General features: G+C 46.3%; 1 protein-coding gene across 1 annotated transcript; it reads left to right on the top strand.

Moving 5' to 3' along the window:
- The first annotated feature begins 8268 nt into the window (after positions 1-8268).
- On the top strand, positions 8269-10817 carry LOC139262625 (ferritin heavy chain B-like). Its single transcript, XM_070877776.1, has 4 exons — positions 8269-8370; positions 9794-9940; positions 10180-10305; positions 10662-10817. The coding sequence occupies exons 1-4, from the start codon at positions 8269-8271 to the stop codon at positions 10815-10817; spliced, it is 531 nt and encodes a 176-aa protein (XP_070733877.1).
- Positions 10818-21720: the final 10903 nt, after the last annotated feature.

The raw sequence follows: 21720 nt of genomic DNA, 5'->3' as shown, positions 1-21720 counted from the left end.
GATGACCTCTGAACGCGGCGCCCTCTGGTATCTTGCAAATTCTATTCATGCATTTCAATCTAGCGTTGCAATGTTGCAATACAACAGTTGAAAATGTTCACATTTGTTCAGCCACATAAGGCAGTGGGACCACAGGTACATTTTAGTCTCTTAAAGGAGGCAGAGAGGTTTACATAATAACATGCATATGCCATTTGGCACCTCAAACGTGCTCCACCATTCAATAAGATCATGGCTGGTCTGATCTTGGTCTCAACACTTTCCTGCCTGTTCCCCATAACCCTTGATTCACCTATTGTTCAAAAATCTATCCACCTCCACCTTAAATATATTCTATGACCCTGCCACCACACACACACACTCACACAGTACTGAGGGAGCGCGGCATTGTCGGAGGGGCAGTACTGAGGGAGTGCTGCAGTGTTGGTGGGGAAGTACTGAGGGAGCATTGAACTGTCAGAGGGGCAGTAGTGACAGGGTTCTGCACTGTCGGAGGGGCAGTACTGAGAGATTGCTGCACTGTCTGAGGGGCAGTACTGAGGGAGTGCTGCCCTGTCTGAGGGGCAGTACTGAGGGAGTGTTGCACTGTCAGTGGGGCAGGGCTGAGGGATTGCTGCACTGTCGGAGGTGCCGTCTTTCAGATGATATGCTAGACCGTCTGCTCTCTTAGGTGGACGTAAAAGATCTCGGGATGCTATTTCGAAGAAGCGCAGGGAGAGTCTCTCCGCTGCCCTTGACAATATTTATCGCTCAACCAAAACAGATTATCTGGTCATTAACACACTGCTGAACTTGATTGGTTGTAAAAAGCTTTTACATCCTGAGGCCATGAAAGGCGCCATATAAATGTAATTCTTACTTCTTTCTGAGAGGATAAACGTTCCCAAGGCTGCCACAATGAAGTCCAGGAGCAAGGAGATATTCAGATGCAAATCTTTCTTTCTCTTTGGACTGCAGTACATTTCATTGCTTGTAAAATGTCATGGTAACATAACAAGAACTCAAAATCCCATGGTCCGTGCCACATTCGAGCTCCTGTGTGTACAGGTGCTCACTTAACTTGGAAGTGATGGAGTATCTGAGCACTTGCGCTTGTCAAATTCCTCACACACACTGACCATTCACCTGACCTGCTGTCGGTTGCTTTGCAGACTCACTGCTGTCTTTGGATCTTGCATCCACAGATACCTGAAAATGACCAACCCACTGAACCGCGCAGAACAATGAAAAAGACACTGACTCGCACACAACGGGAGATTCAATTAACCCAGGCAAGAGGCCGTCAACAGGGCTGGCCAGTGATCATTCGATGTGGTAATTCGGCCCGACTGCCCGCCTCTCTTCCATGGCTACATTCGCGCCCAGGTGGCCCTTGGAGATGGAGCATGCAGTGTCCATCGACACGCTCACGGCCTTCAATAAGAGGAGGGACTGGAGTGCATCATCACCCTGGGTATAGAATTTTAATTTAATTTGTTAAGTTTCCTTTAACATCTTTTGTGAAGTTGCAGTCTTTATTGGTTGTGCCTCTTTAAAAAGGGGTCCATGCTTGACTTTAAATTGACAATTGCCGCTGGCAAAAGAAGAGTCAGCCAATGATGCTCATTCTTCAAAGTTCATGACTGGCTCTGGGAGTCGTGGCCCCTCCTCCCTTTACTTGATTGGTGCTCTGTCAGTGGCTGCAACTTGTGATTGGGTCTTGAGGAATGTCACTCACAGCTAGACTCTCCCGCCCTGGATTATCCAGCAGTACAAAGACAGGAGTTTGAAATTGGGTAAGGGTATCAAGGGATTAGAACATAAGCAATAGGAGTAGGCCATTTGGCTGATCTCTTCCCTCACTATCCACAAGGGCCATAATTTGTTTAGTTTCCAAAAATTTATTGGCCTCTGTGTTGAATATACTGAATGACTGGGCATCCACAGCCCTCTGGGGTAGAGGGGGTAGAGAGTTCCATAAATTAATTACCCTCTGAGTGAAGACATTTCAACTTCTCTCAGTCTTTAATGGCCGACTCCTTTATTCTTAGACTGTGACCCCCTGGTTCTAGATTTTCCCAGTTAGTTTAATGCAGAAATAATGTTTACCCTATCAAGCCCCTTAAGAATTTTGTTTAATTAGACTAGCACCTCATTCTACTAAACTCTAGAACATTGGCCTAGTCTACTCAATTTTTCCACGTAAGGCAATTTCCTCATTCCAGGAACCAGTCTAGTGAACCTTTGTTTTTCCAACTCTAATTCAAGTGTGTCCTTTGTTTGGTAAGGAGACCAGAACTGTACACAATACTTCAAGTGCGTCCTCACCAATGTCCTGTATAATTATAGCAAGACTTCTTTTACTCTCTAACTCTAATCCCTTTGTAACAAAAGCTTACATACCGTTTGCTTTCCGAATGACTTGCTGGATAAATGGAGTTAAGCTGCAGATCTGACCAAATTGAATGGTGGAACAGGTTTGAGGGGCTGAATGGCCTACTCCTGTTCCTAATGATCTTGAACTCCTCGCTTTAGTTACCAGTTTTTGCCCTTCTGTCTTTTTTCTCTAACTCCCCTTGCTTTATTGGTGGTAAAGTCGTCAGCCATTTCCCACCCTCCCCCCACACTCGGTGGAACTCTCCCTTAACCCCTCTGCTTCCCTACCTTGACCTTTATCGATGACCTCAAACTGAGGGGTGGTATCTGGTTGTCCACTGGAATGCCTTGTTGTTTAGTTTTGAAGGTGCCAAATGAATGCTGCTTAGTTTTGGTTCCATGGGATGAATGTTGCCAGTAACACTTGGGCCAGATGTACTATGTGAATTGTGTGCTGTGACTAGATCTCTACTTTAAGGGGTTTGCTTCTAATTCCAGTAGTGCCCCTTGCATAGCCTGTACAAAACGGATCTTGGCCAATAAACCATGGTTGGAGTGGTACTGTTAATAATAATCACTCACTAATTTCTAAACCTATACTTGAGCATTGGGTGCCAAGATTAAGGTTATAGTTTTGAGCATGTTCTATCAAAGCTGAATTGGTAACCATGGGAAGATGCAGCACTGAAGGAGGCCATTCGGCGCATGCTGACAGTTGGTTGTAGCTATCCAACTAGTCCCACTCCCCTGCTCCATCCCATAGCCCTGCAAATTTTTCCGTATTATGCCTTTGTTTTTAAGCTGTTGCCATTTAATTTACTTCCACCATCCTTTCAAGCACCCCATGCATTTATAAAAAATAAAGTTGTCTCTTGTTGCCTCCAGTCCTTTCGCCAATCACTTTTGCTTTTCCATTATCCAGCTTCCCTATTGCTTGGGGATTATCCACTCTCTACCACATTCGTGAAGTCAGTCGGCTGGTGCGAGCTTGTGTAACATTGTCCATGGAAATTCAGGGAGACATTGAACCCTTTGCAAGAAACAAAATTGAGTTTTTGTACAATACCCACAATAATGGATCTGCCATGTGATACCCAACTCCTCTTCTGATCTCTTTGCAGTCCTTCTACTTTGACTGGGATGATGTTGCCCTATGTCACTTTGCTGAGTTCTTCAAGGAGCAGTCACATGAGGAAACTTGAACATGCTGAGAAATTGATGGAATTCCAGAATCGGCGTGGGGGCCGCATCATCTTGGCAGACATCAAGGTTTGGCTCAATAAACTAGGGGCCCTCTGTCTGGCTTCCCTTAGACTGATTGCTCCCAATACATTTTCAAGCAGTTGGTTCCAATTTTCAGCACAGAAACCAGCCATTTGGACAAACTGGTCTATGCTGGTGATCAGGCTCCAGATGTCTCCTCCCACCTTGCTTTATCTAGCAACATATCCTTCTATTTCTTTTTCTCTCATGTACTTATTTAGCTCCCCCTTAAATACATCTATGCTATTAACCTGATCAATTTGACTCCAGTGGTTGATGGCTTAATGCAGTAATTCTATATTCTAACACATTGGTTCATGGTATCCTTGACTTCTGATTGTTTGTTTGTTTGTTTGTTTGTTTTTTTTCATCCCTAATTCCTTCAATACTTGTTTGCTTAATCCATTGGAAAGGAAATGTGACTTTCCTCTTCAGAAACCAGAACAGGATGAGTGGAGCAATGGTCTGGTCGCGATGCAGAGAGCTCTGCAGATGGAGAAGAATGTGAACCAGAGTCTGCTGGATCTGCACAAACTCTCCACTGGGAGCACTGACCCTCATGTAAGTGTCTCATGTGGGGTTCTGGGTAAATTGGAGGCGGTGGAACATTGCTGTCCTTGAACCTATTACAAAAATCTCTGCCCAATAGCTTTATTTGGGTGTGTTTTTTTTTGGTGGTGGGTGGGGTGGGGTAGGGTTGGTGGTGGTGGCGAGGTAGGAAGAGACAGGAGGCTGGCCTACTGTGGACATTGACCAGTAAATGTATCCCAGCAACTCTCATGCAGCAAGTTTAATCTAAATGATGCAGTAATTCCATTGATTTCATTTGCACCACTTAACTATTCTCCAGTTCAAGAAAATTAAAATCCAAACTCTCAATGGGTAAGCTCCGATGTTCCTTGATATCTGCTCCTGTTCACAACTAGTTTCCCTCTTCTCCTTCAGTTGTGTGACTTCCTGGGGACCCACTACTTGGATGAACAAGTGAAGATGATCAAGAAGCTTCGAGATCACATCAACCTAAAGAGACTAGGAGCCCCTGAAAATGGCCTGGGAGAGTACCTGTTTGACAAGCACACCCTGGGGGAGAGTGACCAAACTGATTGCCAGGAACAAGCTTATTGTGTTCAGTACGAGTGTTTATATAATTGTGTGTGAGACTCTGTCCTGTAGAGAATGACAACCTGTGACTTTATGCAGGCTGTGAGACTTGGCCTCATGATATGAAATGTAAATAAATTGTTCAGAAAAGGATGGGATTTTGTCTCATTGTAATTTGAGTGAGTGGTTGCTTATTTTCAGATTAACGTCAGCCCAGAATTAAACTGGGCTGTGTAACCACTTTATTGTTCCTCTTTCCGTCTGGTGTACATCTCATTTGTTGAGCTGTAGCGTCAGGGTCTCTTGTTGAAGTCATTCCAATTCTGTGTATCCATTGAGAGTAAATTGTTTGGTGCATTTCAGTGATTGTTGCAATGCTGTAATCCAACAACTTGCATTGATGTAGTATCTGTAAATGTCCTGGGACAGATACCCAGAAGCATAGTCCAAGAGATAAGCTCTTTGGGAGTCGATGATTATGGGGAGCATGCAGGAAAGTGAAGTTGAGGCCAAGATCAGATCAGCTGTGATCTTACTGAATAGTGCAGCAGGCTCGAGGGGCCAAATGGCCAACTCCTGCTCCTATTTCTTACGTAGTGAGGGGACCAAGGCAGCTGAATACAAGTAACCGTTCTCACTAGTGATCAATATTCTCTCTGCCCTTTGCATCAATGGCAACAATTTAACCCCTCAATACAACAAAATGTCAACGGCTGTAATGTTCAATGCAGGAACAGTTTTCCAGTCCATTAGTGTTTAACCATTTCATTCCAAATGAACACTTCCAGTTTAGGTATTTATTTAAAGTAAGCTACCAATGCCGCTCTGAGTTACTCCTGTAGAATACACTGCAGGTCGCTCACTTAACCAAACTCGTCGTTGCTGCTATCGACTTTCTGGTCAGCTTTGTCAGCAAGGTAGCACAGAATGCTGATCTCCCCACTAAATGTCTGATCTCATTGAGTGAGCCATGCTACTAGGGGGCAAGGGAAGTAAAATTCGGTGACTGGGAAATCCACACTCAACTTCACTTTCACTGAAACTAATTTTAGAAAATTAGTTCAGAACTGCAGTGAGTGCAATGAAATTTCTGTTGTCATTCCATGTATTTGCATCACAAAGAAGTTTCCAGTCACCATAGATCGAATGGCAGTATCTGCTGGTGCCTACCTGCGTGGTCACTGAATGTGACCATGTGATGTCCATCAGTTTCTTCGAAGCCCTTTGTGACTGCAGGACATTCACTGCATAGAAACATAGAAAATAGGTGCAGGAGTAGGCCATTCGGTCCTTCGAGCCTGCACCATCATTCAATAAGATCATGGCTGATCATTCACCTCAGTTACCCCTTTCCAGCTTTCTCTCCATACCCCTTGATCCCTTTAGCCAGAAAGGCCATATCCAAGTCCCTCTTGAATATATCCAATGAACTGGCATCAACAACTCTCTGCGGTAGGGAATTCCACAGATTAACAACTCTCTGTGAAGAAGTTTCTCCTCATCTCAGTCCTAAATGGCTTACTTCTTATCCTTTGAATATGTGCCCTGATTCTGGACTTCTCCCAACATTGTGAACATTCTACCTGCATCTAATCTGTCCAGTCCCGTCAGAATTTTATATGTTTCTGAGATCCCCTCTCATCTTTCTTAACTCCAGTGAATACAGGCCTAGCCGAACCAGTCTCTCCTCAGATGTCAGTCCTGCTATTGCGGGAATCAATCTGGTGAACCTTCGCTGCACTCCATAAACAGCAAGAACATACTTCCTCAGACTAGAAGACCAAAACTGAACACAATATTCAAGGTGAGGCCTCACTGAGGCCCTGTACAACTGCAGAAAGACCTCCCTGCTCCTTCGATCAATACAGGTGTAAACACACAGACACATGTTTGATTCAAGTGGGTCAACTGTGCTCATTGATGGCATCTCCCCGCAAAGTGCAGTGCCTGTGGTGTGATTGATGGCTCCAGATCTGAATCACTGCCACCCCCCTCTGCCCCATCTAAAGCAGAGTTTTAATCCAAGGGAACACCTCTCATCAGCAAATCCAGGACTGAACCACTTCTGCACTGAAACCAGACGTCACGGCTTTGGATCTCCAAGAAACACCATCATGAAAGGCCAATGACCAGAGCGGAGAGATGAGGACAATTATTTTTATGCAGCGAGTTGTTGTGATTTGGAACGCGCTGCCTGAAAGGGCGGTGGAATCAGATTCAACAGTAACTTTGAAGAGGGAATTGCATATATACTTGACAAAAGTTGCAGGGCTATGGGGAAGGGGCTGAATAGTGGGACTAATTGGATCGCTCTTTCAAAGTGCCTGCACAGGCACGATGGGCCGAATGGCCTCTTTCTATGCTGATAGAATCTATGATGAGCCAGACAGTTAGAGCATAGCTAAGCCTCATCATTTCAATCAGATTTAAATATTCTTTTGCCTCACTGAAAGCCAACTGTAAAAGGACGCATCCAACATACCAAATTGAGGGGCATGAAAAGATCAGCTGGTCCATCAAGCCTGCCCCAAAACACGCCGGAGCAAATCATAGAATCATAGAATGGTTACAGCACAGAGGGAGGCCATTTAGCCTGTCGAGCCCGTGCCGGCTCTCTGCAAGAACACTTCAGCTAGTCCCACTCCCCTGTCCTTTCCCCGCTGCCCTGCTATTAATTTTTCCTTCAGGTACTTATCCAATTCCCTTTTGAAAGCCACGATTGAGTCTACCTCCACCACTCTCTCGGGCATTGCATTCCAGATCCCAACCACTCGCTGCGTAAACATATCGCCTTTGGTTCTTTTGCCAGTCACTTTAAATCTGTGTCGTCTGGTTCTTGACCCTTCCACCAATGGGAACAGTTCCTGTCTATCGACTCTGTCCAGACACCTCATGATTTTGAATCCCACTATCAAATGGAGACGTGTCTGTGGGTGACAATGTGTTCAGTAATGTTCACTCCCTCTCATTCTCACTCACTATATTGAATTTTACCAGGCATCATTCCATGAGAATAAAAATGACACATTGTTGATGCCCCCAAGTAGCCGATCCTCAGACACATGCCCATTCTCGATATTCGAACTGGGGGCAGTTCACACCATCCACAGGATGGAATTCTCATTCCACTGGCCAATTGTTGGTTTGTAAATGCACCAAGATGACTTGATCGCTTTGAATATTGTCTCAGTGCCACAGAAACTTGCAAACTTTGCTAGATTATGGAAATCCCCTTTGGCGAAAGTAAAAAATTATCATTTCATTCAAGTGAGAGTGTTAAACAACGGCATACTTTCAATTTGAAGACGTTCAAGGAACCCAAAGGCAGTGACATCACCGAGACTGATCTCCCCCAGCCCCCTCCCCCAAACCCTCCTTCCTTTGTTAATTGGTGCCTCAATTCAGGGAAGATTCCTAATTGGCTCTCAGGGATTGTCAATCATCATTGGTGATGTCATACCCTGCTTGAATGCAGCTGTTCCAATAGTATAAATGCAGGAGCTTGTGCAGGACAGAGTGAGTTCTGGAACTGTGTAGGTGATAGTGAAGATGGCCTCCCAAGTGCGTCAGAACTACCACAAGGACTGTGAGGCTGCTGTCAACAAGCAAATCAACATGGAGCTCTGTTCCTCCTATGTTTACCTCTCCATGGTGAGTTGTGTATTCCTTGTTGCTGCAATGTGAAAAGTTATATTTCTCTGGACTTCCTTCCCTGGGGGAGCAGAGTCTTTGAGCAGTGAGGACTTCAGGTGTGTAATACAAGGGGATATTGTTGAGTTCATGGACTGCTCCTTGTAGCAGCTGCCCTCTGTTGAAGTTTCACACCTGAAACCTGCTCAGCTGCTGCCTGAGTGTGACAGAAGAGCCCAAATGTGGTCAGGGACCTGTTCAGTTTCAGTGGGGGGACTGTAGTGAGTGAAATGTGGGCAGGTCCTCACTCGTGTTCTTTATTGGAGGTGAAGTACTGAGAATCCTGGTGTTGGAGCCTTGCTCACTACTGAGATCTCTATTACACTATTGCTGTGTAAACTACTAGAGTGGAGGATTTTTCTCACTCCATGACCAAACTTGGAGTAGAATGGAAAAATAATTTCTATAATGCCTTTTGCTACCTTGGCTACAAAGCACTTTGGGACATTCCAATGAAGGAGTTAAGTGTAGTTACTTGTTATGTGAGAAATGCAGCAGCCAATTAGTGTACAGTAAGCTCTCAAACTGCAATGAGATAATGATCTGATCATCTGTTTTGGTGGTGTTGGTTGAGTGATAAATATTGGCCAGAACACTGCAGAGAGCTCCCTGCAATACTACCTAGCAGAGAACAGGTGAGAGGCCAATGGCCTATTGCTGTTATTCAATAAGATCATTGCTGATCTTGTACCTTAACTCCACCTCCAGCACTGTCCCCATGTCCCTTGGCATCCAAAAGTCTATCAATTGCTCTCTCTCTCGAATATACTCAATAACTGAGCCTCTGCAGCTCCTGGGGTAGAGAATGCCAAAGAGTCCCACCCTGAGTGAAGAAATTCCTCCTCATCTGTGTCCTCAATGACTGACCCCTGATTCTAGTCTCTCCAGCAAGGGGAACCATCCTCCCTGCATCTAATCTTTCAAGCCCTGTAAGAATGTTGTACATTTCTAATGAGATCACCTCTCATCCTTCTAACCTCTAGAATAGAGGCTCAGTCTGCTCAATCTCCTCCTTGATCTTTCACATCCACCTGATGACTGACACACTCTCGTGTCAATGACAAAAAGTAGAGGAGGTATTGCTTATCCATGAGGAGAATTGAGTTTGACTGGACATGAAATATAATCCTGAACTTTAGGTTTATAGGTTAAACCTGCAAAGAAAAACTGTCATTGTGCTTTTGGGAGGTGAGGCTCAACTCTGATTGAAGTCAATGGCATTTTGCTAGTTTACAAATGGTGTTTATTTTTGAAGGATTAAGAATTCACTAACTAGGGGAAAAATAACTGCATTGTATATGAAATGGCCTACTCCTGCACCTATTTTCTATGTTTCTATATGAAGATCAAGGTCAAAAGAAGCTGTTTTAAATTTTCTCTGCAGTCCTTCTACTTTGACCGGGATGATGTTGCCCTGTGTCACTTTGCTGAGTTCTTCAAGGAGCAGTCACATGAGGAACGTGAGCATGCTGAGAAACTGATGCAATTCCAGAATCACCGTGGAGGACGGATCATCTTGTCTGACATCAAGGTTTGGTTCAATAAACTAGTGGCCTTCTGTCTGGGAACCCTAAAACCTGATTGTTTCAAATACTTCATGAAGCAATTGGTTCCATGGTTGTGGTAATTGAATGCAGTAATTCTATTTTCCTATGACACTTTATTTGTTTATGGTAATCTGGTTGCTTTTTCACCCCTATTTTCCTTGTACTGTCTCATGTATTTAGTTTGTTCCATTGTAAGTGAACTGCCTGTGATTTTCCTCTTCAGAAACCAGAGCAGGATGAGTGGAGCAATGGTCTGGAGGTGATGCAGAGAGCTCTGCAGATGGAGAAGAATGTGAACCAGAGTCTGCTGGATCTGCACAAACTCTCCACTGGGAGCACTGACCCTCAAGTAAGTTCCTCATGTGGGTTTCTGGGTAAGTTGGAGGTGGTGGAACATTGCTGTCCTTGAGCTGTTTCAAAAGATCTCTGAACAATAGCTTTATTTTTTTTGGGGGGGTGGTCTTTCCTGGGTTCTTCAGGAGGTGGGGAGAGGACCAGAAAGTTGGCCGACTGTGGACATTGAGAAGTAAATGTGTCCCAATGTTTCCAGGATTTAAACTCTCATTCTACAGGAGTTACTGGATCATTAGAGCAAATGTACATCCATTTCAATTGTCCTACCTGACATTTCTCCATCTTGGAGAATTAAAATTGTAACTTTAGGGGATGCTCTGATATTGATATCTGCTTTCCCTCCTCCTTCAGTTGTGTGACTTCCTGGAGACCCACTACTTGGATGAACAAGTGAAGATGATCAAGAAGCTTGGCAATCACATCACCAACCTGAAGAGACTGGGAGCCCCTGACAATGGCATGGGAGTGTACCTTTTCGACAAGCACACGCTGGGGGAGAGTGACTAAACTGACTGATGGGATCAAGCTTATTGTGTTTAGTACTTGTATTTTTATAATCAGACTCTTGTCTTGTAGGGAATGATGGCTTGTGACTTTGTACGAAGAGCTGAAACCCATAACTAATTAAATGGTTCAACATTGGGCTGTGTTTTGTCACCTGGTAAGTTTGAGTGGTTACTTATTTTTCATTTAACATAATTTGGTTTCCCTCCAAGAATTATGCTGTGCTGTGCAACAGTTATATGGGATTCAGACCTATAAAATGTGTTTTCCTCTTGTGTAATGTCTCTGTATTGACTGGAGCTTTCAGGCACCTGTTATAAGATCTATTATGTTTGGACAACTGACAGCTCCATGGGATATTGGTCAGTGACCAAAAGCCTGGTCAGAGGTATGTATTAAGAAGGTAGAGATGTTTCGTGAGACATCTCTAGAGCTTGGGACTTAGAAGCTGTAAACAATTAACTCTTCCAACTATCTGTCTTTGTACAAATGACAATTCAATCCAACAAGATGTGACATCTGATAAACACCAGGCCAATTTGCTAGTAATTCATTGTTGCACCATTTCAGTCCAGTGAAGAAAAAGTCCTGGATTAGCTTCCTATTTAGTGTATCTGCCTCGTGTACAGCAGTTTGTATTTAGTAGCTGTAACAGATCCTGTTCAATTATCTAGGTAGTTGAGAAACTGGAAGCATCACTGCTGTTAAAGGCTTTCTGTTAAGCTTTGTAGGTAGGCAAGCAATGTCTCCATATGAAACTCTGGGCACTACAATTGGGTGAGGAGGGAAAGCATCAGCTTGCTGTCATAGCTTTAGGGGTTAGTGTGGTGGTTCTGGGACAACTTCTCTTTCGCCTGCTTCCATCATGGTTGAATAACTTGCCAACACAACCTTAGTTCACATGAATAAGCTATTGAAAGATGGCTATACTTGAACAAAATGTAATACTTCTGGAAAGAGTACATGTATTTAATTCCACAAAGCAAAAGGCACAAGATGTTAAACCCATTTCTATCCTGTCCACAATGCTGAAAGACTCAATTTTATAAGCCAATTATCAATTTTTTTTTTTAAAAAAAGTACCCTTGTAAAGAAATTCACAATCCCCCTGGATTCGATCTCTATTTCTCTCCTGTGTGGTGATGAATGCCGTCAAATGGTATTGCTGCAGTACCAATAATCCAGTGTTTAAAAGTTATTTTTAGAAATTTAACTGAACAGTATTGAGTGCAATTAAATTGCCATGTACAGATATTCCATGTTAATGTCTTAGCAACACTCAAGTGCCTTTGGGATATCGATGTTACAAAAGTTCATATATTGATGAGTCACAGTTCCACGAGTCGGCCTGGATTTGCGTGTTGATGGATTTGATGGCTTCGTGTATTCAACAAAGTCTCCAGCTCACTCGATGTGAAACTTTACAGGTGCTTGTGTTTTAAGAATTACTTACAATTTACAGCACAGAAAAAGACCATTCAGACCAACTGGGCCATGCTGTGGTTTATGCTCCATGTAAACTTTCTCCCACCCCACTTCATCTAGACTTATTAGCATATCCTTCTATTCCTTTCTCCCTTGTGTTTATCCAGTTTCCCCTTTAAATGCATCTATACTCTTTGCATTCAGAGTTATTACTGCAGGTAGCTCAGTAAATGTACCGCTGCTGCTGTGGATTTTCTGTTAAGCTGTAAAGAAGTGAGTAACAGCTACAGAGCCCAGCAATAGTTGAGCTCAAGGCCAGCATTTATTGCCTGTCACGAATTGCCTTTGAGAAGGTGCTGGTCAGCCATCTTCTTGAACCGCTGCAGTCTTGTGGTGAAGATACTCCCACAGTGCTGTTAGGGAGGGAGTTCCTGGATTTTGCAGCAGTGACGAAAAATGAACCGTGAAGTCAAGTTGGTGTGTAACGTGGAGGTGAACTTGCAGGTGATAGTGTTCCCAAACTTCTGCTGCCCTTGTCCTTCTAATTGCTAGAGCTCGTGGGATGGCTTGTGCTACTGAAAAAGCCTTGGCGAGTTGCTGCAGTGCATCTTGTCGATGGTACACACTGCAGCCATGGTGTACCGGTGGTGGAAGCAGTGAATGTGGAAGGTGGTGGATGGGGTGCCAATCAAGCGGCCTGCTTTGTCCTGGATGGTGTCGAACTTCTTGATGATTGCTGAAGCTGCACTCAGCCAGTCAAGTGGAGAGTATTCCACCACACTCCTGACTTGTGCCTTGTCGATGCTGGAAAGACCTTTTTAGGGTGTCAGGAGGTGAGACACTCACCGCAAAATAACCAGCCTCTGGCCCGCTCTTATTACCAGAGTATTGATGCGGCCAGGCTAGTTCAGTTTCTGATCAGCGATGACCCCCCAGGGGTTAATGCTGGGGAATTCAGCGGCAGTGAATGTTAAGGGCAGGTGGTTAGACTCTCGCTTTTTGCAGATAGTCATTGCCTGGCACTTGTGTGGTGCCATTGTTACTTGCCCATTATCAGCCCCACACTGAATGTCATCCAGGTCTTGCTGCATTTTCTGATGTGTTGCAAATGGAATAGAACACTGTGTAATCATCAGCAAACATGGGGCTGAGATGATTGACCTCCAACAACCACTTCCTTTGTGCTAGATATGAGTCCAGCTCATCGAGAGTTTTTTATATTCGCATCGACTTCAATTTTACAAGGGCGACTTGATGCCGCACTCCGTCAGATGCTGCCTTGCTGTGAAAGGCAGTCACTCTCACCTCACCTGGAATTCTGCTCCTTTGTACATGTTTGGACCAATCCTGCAATGAGATTAGGAAGCCGAGTGGTCCTGGCACAACCCAAACTGGGCATCGGTGAGCAGATTATTGTCAACAAATCTTCCATCACTTTGCTGATGATTGAGAGTAGACTGATAGGGCGGTAATTGGCCTGAATGGACTTGTCCTGCTTTTTCTGGATAGGAAGTACCTGGGCAGCTTTTCACATTGTAGGGTAGATGCCAGTGTCTCTGTACTGGAACAGCTTGGCTAGAGGTGTGGCCATGAATTTACAGATTGTGGTGCAATACAATTCTGCAGTTGCTGATGACCCACAATGCCTCTAGGATGCCCAGTTTTGAGCTGCTAGATCTGTTTTGAAACTATTCCATTTAACACTGTGGCCACGCCACTCACCACGAAGAAGTGTGTCCTCAGTGTGAAGACAAGACTTTGTCTCCACAAGGAATGTGTGGTGGTCACTGCTACCTGTGATGTATGTAGCACTCAGATCACTGACTCCACACAGTATGGTGTTGTAGTAACTGCTGTGACCTTATTCCTTTATTGTGTAACTCCAGAGTACCCCACAGATGTGGTGGGCAGCCTTTTATACTCTGTCTTGCAGTTACTTTCAGGTCTCCCACCACAGTGCCCCTTGTGGCACACCATGGTAACTGTACATTTAATGTACCTGGACAATACATAACATCTCACTCCCCCTCGCAGTTCCAAAAGCACATTGCCGGTAACCTCGGCCTTGTTCGTCCTGGTTGATTTGTGAGTGTGAAGCCATGACCATCCACTTCCCTCTTCCCCCCCCTCCAGCTCCCCCCCCGCCCCCCCCCCTGCCATGTAGAGATTATGCTTACAATCGGGTGGAAGCATGTGGTATTAGCAATCCTTACATGGGTGATGCAAGCGCACAAACATAATCTCCAATAGAAAGCAGGAACACATGAACAGTACATTTGTATGATACATATAGATGCATTGAAGAGTTATAGCAAAATGTTGCAGGTACACTGAACAGTTATTTAATCCCAGCTCCACTGGGTGAGGTATCATGGCGGCATACTGTCCCTTTTTGCCCAAGGTAATGGGCTGCGCTGAGACAGGGTATTGAAATTTGTGCGCTGCCTCTGTTCTCAGAAAATAGTTTCCTTTGCAACTTGTCTGCAGCCGCTGAACCATTGCATAAATCACACAGAATCAGAAATTGCATTAATCCATTAGTCATGTTAGTTACAGATCCATTAACACTTTTAACTGTGCATTGTTAAATTAACTCTTTTCACCAATCATATCAATCATTTTAATCACAGTAATCATTTTAGCATCAAAATATTAACTCTTGTCATAAATCACGTCATCATACAAATCACAGCAATCATTTTGACTCGCTCTTGCCCTTACAAAAGTCTCTTTGTGGGGACCGCCAACGGTGTAAGGCACCTTTAAGACTCCCGGGTACATTTTGCTTTTAAGACGCCATTTGGCTTTTCCCATGAGGTTTCTCCTGGGCGCCGCCATTTTAGGTGCTCTGCTGGTGCCTGCCTGCCTCTCCCTGCAGAACTCTGCTGCCACGAGACTCGCCGCCATCTTGAACTCGCTGTGCTGCTGCCTGCTCTCCCTCTCTCTCGAGATCCGCCACACTCTGACCGCACCCAGGAGACGCTACGCACCGGCCCCCGCACCGCCACATATTCCGGAGCACCCCACACAGCTGACCTTTTGGCCCGAGAGCCGCCACACACACACACACACACACACACACACACACACACACACACGTCCTCCGGAGCCGACCTCCTCACTGCCGCAGCCGGTCCTGTACGAGCCCCGCTCCTCAGAGCACTGGCCCTCACGACGTCGCCGAGCGAGTCCCGCTCCTGCAACTGCCGATTCACCGCTCCTCCCGCTGCAAGCCCCGCGAACGGCTGCCTCTGCCTGCGGGCCGACGGTGCCTGCTGGAGCAGCCCGTCGAAGCCCTTCTCTCTTCTCCAGCGCGATCGGCCTGTTGCTGGTTCCAGCGCCTCTTTCTCACTCTCAGACTTTGCAGGGGAGAGTCGACGGTCGCCGCTGCTGTGCCCAACCCCACACACGCTTCCTTCGCTGCCATTCGATCCGAAGGTGGAGGCCTGCTCTGCCAGTGAACAAGGGGGACAGTGGTCTGTGGAGGAATGAAGTCTTCCCAGCTCCCACGGACCTTCCCCATCCATCTCCTGCTGAGTAGTGTCGGCCCATCGCCTGCAATGATCCACAAAGGTAAACCGTGCGTCTCACCACCATGAGATACCTGCACATCCGCTCTGCCAAGAACAGGTATCAGTTCCTTGGTGAAAGTGCGCAGCTTTCCCGTGACCGCGACCAGCTTGGGTCGTGCAACTGGTTTGATCCACATTTTATCAAACGTTTCCTGACTCATCAGCAACTGACCTGACCCCATGTCCACTTCCATACCCACTGGGACTCCGTTAATCTTGACTTCCATAATCACTGGGGCCGAATCGTCGGTACAAGTATACAGTCCAAACGCATCATCTTCTTCTGCCTCGGGCCGGGATGCCCGTCGAGCCAAACCGCAATGCTCCTCGCTGGACAGCAGACCATCTACCATCTCCTCAGCCACATGGTGAGTTGTGTTTCTTTTGCACATACGCTGAAGGTGGCCTTTTGTGTGGCAGGTATTGCACGTATACTCCGCAAACTTGCACCAGTGAGCCCCATGGCTTCCTCAACAGCGCCAGCATGGTGCTACTCGATTAGCCCCCCTTGGCGGACTCTGAGTTCCAGGACCCTGAGGTCCATGCTCTCTGCCCTGGGCAGAGCCACTGGACAGAGCAGTTTTGTCCATGACAGGCGCTGTCCTGTGAATAGTACCTGCCGGGTTCGAGACCGTGTGGATCATCTGCTTGGTGCTGCAATTTGAGGCCATCAATGCTCGGCTGATGTTGATTGCTTGCTGTAGGTTCAGTGGATAGCAGCTTGTAAAGGAGACCCTGATGGCTAATCCCCATAAAAAAGACGTCTCGGAATGCCTCGTTAAGGTGTGTGCCAAAATCGCACGGCGCCGCAAGTCTCCTGATGTCCGCAGCATATTTTGTGACATATGCTGGCCCTCAGATCTGCAGTGGTGGTAGAATTTGTACCTGGCCATGACGATGCTCTCCTTCGTTTTCAGTTGGTTATGAATGAGTTCAATCAGCTGCTCATATGACTTGTCCTTGGCACTCGCGGGTGCCAGCAAATCCCTGACGAGACGGTAAACCTCATCGCCACAACTGGACAGCAATATCGTCTTAGGCTTCTCTATCAGTGCGTTCATGTTCCCTGTCAGGTTGTTTGCTATAAAGTAGTACTCGAGCCTTTCCGTAAAGGCATCCCAGTCATTACCCTCTGTGAAATCCTTTAGCGTGCCCAAAGTAGCCATGGTTGCGTGAAGAGCTCGTCCGTGTCCTCGTCGCCAATTTGTGAGGTATGTAGCACTCAATCACTGACTCTTCACAGTATGGTGTTGTAGTATCTGCTGTGACCTTAGTCCTTTATTGTGTAACTCCAGAGTGCCCCTCAGGTGTGGTGGGCAGCCTTTCATACACTGTTTTGCAGGTACTTACGGGTCTCCCACCACATTGCCTCTTGTGGCGCACCAATGTAATTATACATTTAATGTGCCTGGACAATACATAAGACTAACAATACTGTCATGGACAGATGAATCTGTGACAGGTAGATTGGTGAGGACAAGGTCAGTAGATTTTTCCCTTGTGTTGATTCACCATCTGTCGGAAGCCCAAATCTGGCTTGGTCACTGCTATTGGGCCACTCTGCGTGATGGACATTGAAGCCTATTGCTAATATCAGTGCTTCTTCCAAGTGGCCTTAAACATGGAGGTGTACTGATTCATCAGCTGAAGGAGGGCGGTAGGTGGTAATCAGCAGGAGTTTTCCATGCCCATGCTTGACATGAACCCATGGGACTTGATAGGGTCCAGAGTAAATGTTGAGGACTCCTACCGCTACTCCCTCCCAACTGTAAACCTCTGTGTCGCCACCTCTGGCGTGTCTGCCCTTTCGGAGGGACAGGACATATGCATAAATGGTGATGGAGGAATCTGGGACATTGGCTGTAATGTATGATTCTGTGGTTATGACTATGTCGGGCTGTTGCTTGACTAACCTGTGGGACAGATCTCCCAATTTTGGCACAAGATTCCAGATGTTAGTGAGGAGGACTTTGCAGGGTCGACTGGGCAGGGTGTACCATTGTCATGTCCGAAGCCGGTGCCGAGGTCGATACCAGGTGGTCCGTCCTGTTTTATTTTTATTATTGTTTCTCGTAGCGGTTTGTTATAACTGAGTGGCTTGCTAGGTCATTTCAGAGGGCAGTTAAGACTCAACCACATTGCTGTGGGTATGGAGTCGCATATAGGCCAGGCCAGGTAAGGACGGCAGATTTCCTTCCCGAAGGACATTAGTGAACCAGATGGGTTTTTACGACAATCTGCGAGCTCCCTGGTAAACATTACTGATACTAGCTTTTTATTCAGATTTTAATTTAATTAACTGAATTTAAATTCCCCAGCTGCTGTGGAGGGACTTTGGATCAGTCGTCCAGGCCTCTGGATTACTCGTCCAGTAACATAACCACTATGTTACCGGACTCTTTGTTCACAGTACTCAGTTTCATCCTTTATAGTGAAAGCATCACAATGAGCAAGTGTGACCTTAGCTCCTTTACTAAGTCTCCAGAGTGCAGGTACCTCGTGGGTGACCTGCTTATATACCGTGCACCAAGGGATGCTGGGATCCCTTTGGACTCCCACAGTTAGGCCCTCTGGTGGTGATGTAATGCAGGGTGCAAGGGGTTAAATACATAACACTTTGCATCTCTCAATGGCGCTTTAGGAGTATCGATGTCACCATAATTCATACGTTGATGGGTCACAATTCTACAATTCAGGTTGGGTTTGTGTGCTGATGAGTTTGACCGCTTCATGTTTCAGACAAAACAAACTCTTCAGCTCACTCGATGTGAAAAACTTTACAGGTGCCCGTGTTTTAAGAATTACATAGAATTTACAGCACAGAAAAAGACCATTCAGCCTGGCAAATTGCAGTGGTGAGCGATTCTTCTTGAACGTAAAACGCAACAAGGATGAAGTGAGGAACCGAATGGGACAAGATCGATTTAATAGTCTTTCAATCATGAGCATGGAGAGCGAAGTACTGAGAGGACTTGACTTCACACACTGAGCCTCCTCCCAACTTCATTTAACCCTATCAGCATATCCTTCCAATCCTTCCTCCCTCATGTGTTTATCAAGCTTCCCCTTAAACACATTTATGCTTTTTGTCTCAACTATACCTTTCGTTCGCGAGCTAAACATTCCAAACACTCTCTGAGTAAAGAAGTTTCTTTTGAAGTCTCTCTTAGATAATTAATTCTAACTTTCTATATAATTCTATGGAGATCAGAACTGTCACAATACTCCAAGTGTTGTCTAGCCAAGGTTCTATATAAACTTAACATGCTGCACAGGGATGTGGTTCAGTTCACCTCAACCGTCTTCTCCCTGTGGCCTAGGAGCTCCTCCCGGAGTCACAGTGCAGATTTCGTCCCCTAAGGAGAACAACGGACATGATCTTTGCAGCAAACTAACTGCAGTTAACATGGCATTTTTCGACCTTACAGAGGCCTTTGACACTGTCGACCGTGCGAGCTTATGGAGTGTCCTCCTCCGTTTTGGATGCTCCCAAAAGTATCTCAACATCTTTCACCTGCTCCATGATGACATGCAGGCCGTGATCCTTACCAGTGGATTTGTTACAGACCCATTCCTCATCCGAAGCGGGGTCAAACAGGGCTGTGGCATCGCTCCAACGCTTTTCTCAATCTTCCTTGCTGCCACGCTCCACCTCACTGTCAACAAGCTCCCCGCTGGTGTGGAACTAAACTACAGAACCAGTGGGAATCACTTTAAGCTACACCCTCTCCAGACCAGGTCCTAGACCAGCAAAGCCTCTGTCGTTGAACTGCAATATGCGGATGACGCCTGCGTCTGCGCACATTCTGAGGCTGAACTCCAGGATATAGTCGATGTATTCACCGAGGCATATGAAATCATGGGCCTTACGCTTAACATCCGTAAAACAAAGGTCCTCCACCAGCCTGTCCTCGCCACATAGCACGACCCCCCAGTCATCAAGATTCGCAGCGTGGCCCTCGACAACGTGGACCACTTCCAATACCGCGGGAGCCTCCTGTCAACAAAGGCAGACATTGATGCGGAGATTCAACATTGCTTCCAGTGCACCAGTGCAGCCTTTGGTTGCCTGAGGAAAAGAGTGTTCGAAGACCATGCCCTCAAACCTACCACCAAGCTCACAGTCTACAGGGCTGTAGTAATACCTGATACGTCCTTACTACACAGTATAAATGCACACGAGGCCCATGCTTGAGAGAAGGTCAGTCTGTGACCTGTCCTTTATTCCTTAGCACTCAAGTGATGAAGGTGGGTGGAGCTTCCCCTTTTATACCTGAAGGTCCAGGTTAGGAGTGTCTCCCACCTAGTGGTCAGTGTTCTCATGGTGTACAACTTCGGTCAGTTTATATATGGGTTACAATGCTGGTTGAATACATGACATCACCTCCCCCCCAAAAGTCTTATTGGGATCACAGGTTGAGTCTCTCTGGTGGTTTACGCTCCCTTGTGGAGCGCCTGAGTTGGGGCTCCGGTTGTTGGGCACTGGCCTGAGTGTCTGCTGTTTGCAGTGTCTCAGGCCTGTCCGGACTGCCCACAGTGACTGGGCTCTCCTCCCTTTGGTTCCGGTGTTCGGTCACCTGTGGTGGAGTGAACTCTATATCGTGTTCTTCCTCTGCTTCTTCTATGGGGTTGCTGAACCTCCTTTTTGTTTGATCCACATTTTTGCGGCAGATTTGTCCATTGGTAAGTTTAACTACCAGAATCCTATTTCCTTCTTTGGCAACCACAGTGCCTCTGAGCCATTTGGGCCCTGCAGCGTAGTTGAGGACAAAAACAGGATAATTTACATCAATACATCGCTCCCTCGCATTCCTGTCATGGTAGTCATATTGTGACTGGCGCCTGCTCTCGACAATTTCTTTCATGGTGGGGTGTATAAGGGATAATCGGGTTTTGAGCGTCCTTTTCATTAGTAGCTCTGCGGGTGGAACCCCTGTGAGCGAGTATGATCGGGATCTATAGGCCAACAGGAGGCGTGATAAGCGGGTTTGTAGGGAACCCCCTTGGAATCTGAGCATCCCCTGTTTGATTATCTGCACTGCTCGTTCTGCCTGGCCGTTTGAGGCCGGCTTGAACAGTGCCGTTCTAACATGGTTAATTCCATTGCCTGCCATGAAGTCCTGGAATTCAGTGCTTGTCGCTGACCAAGATGTCCGGTAGACCCTGGGCGGCGAACATTGCCCGTAGACTTTCTACCGTGGCAGAGGATGTGCTTGAATTTAAAATGTCACACTCGATCCATTTGGAGTCGGCATCTACTACAACCAAAAACATTTTCCCCATGAAAGGACCTGCGTAGTCCACATGGATGCGTGACCAAGGCTTGGCGGGCCATGGCCAGGGGCTAAGGGGGGCTTCCCTGGGCGCATGACCCAGCTGGGCACACGTGTTGCACCTGCGAACACAAACTTCCAGATCTGCATCTATCGCTGGCCACCAAACGTGTAACCTGCCAATTGCCTTCATCATGACAATGCCCGGGTGCCCATTGTGGAGTTCTCTGATGAACATCTCTCTGCCCATCTGGGGCATGACTACGCGGTTTCCCCACAGTAGGCAATCGGCCTGAATCGAGAGTTCATCCTTGCGCCTGTGAAATGGTTTAAATTTGTCAGGGCATGCCCTGTACGTGGCTGCCCAGTCCCCATTCAGGACACATTTCTTGACTAAAGACAATAGCGGGTCTCTATTTGTCCAGACTGTAATCTGACGGGCTGTCACGGGTGAGCCTTCACTTCCGAAAGCTTCAACAGCCATGACCATCTCAGCACCATGCTCGGTAGCCCCCTCAGTGGTGGCTAGTGGGAGCCTGCTGAGTGCATCGGCGCAGTTTTCGGTGCCCGGTCTGTGCCGAATTGTGTAGTCATAGGCAGCTAACGTGAGTCCCCACCTCTGTATGCGGGCCAATG

Source organism: Pristiophorus japonicus, chromosome 4 (assembly GCF_044704955.1).
Source record: "Pristiophorus japonicus isolate sPriJap1 chromosome 4, sPriJap1.hap1, whole genome shotgun sequence".
Classification (NCBI taxonomy): Eukaryota; Metazoa; Chordata; class Chondrichthyes; family Pristiophoridae; genus Pristiophorus; species Pristiophorus japonicus.
This window is presented reverse-complemented; position numbering and strand designations above follow the sequence as displayed.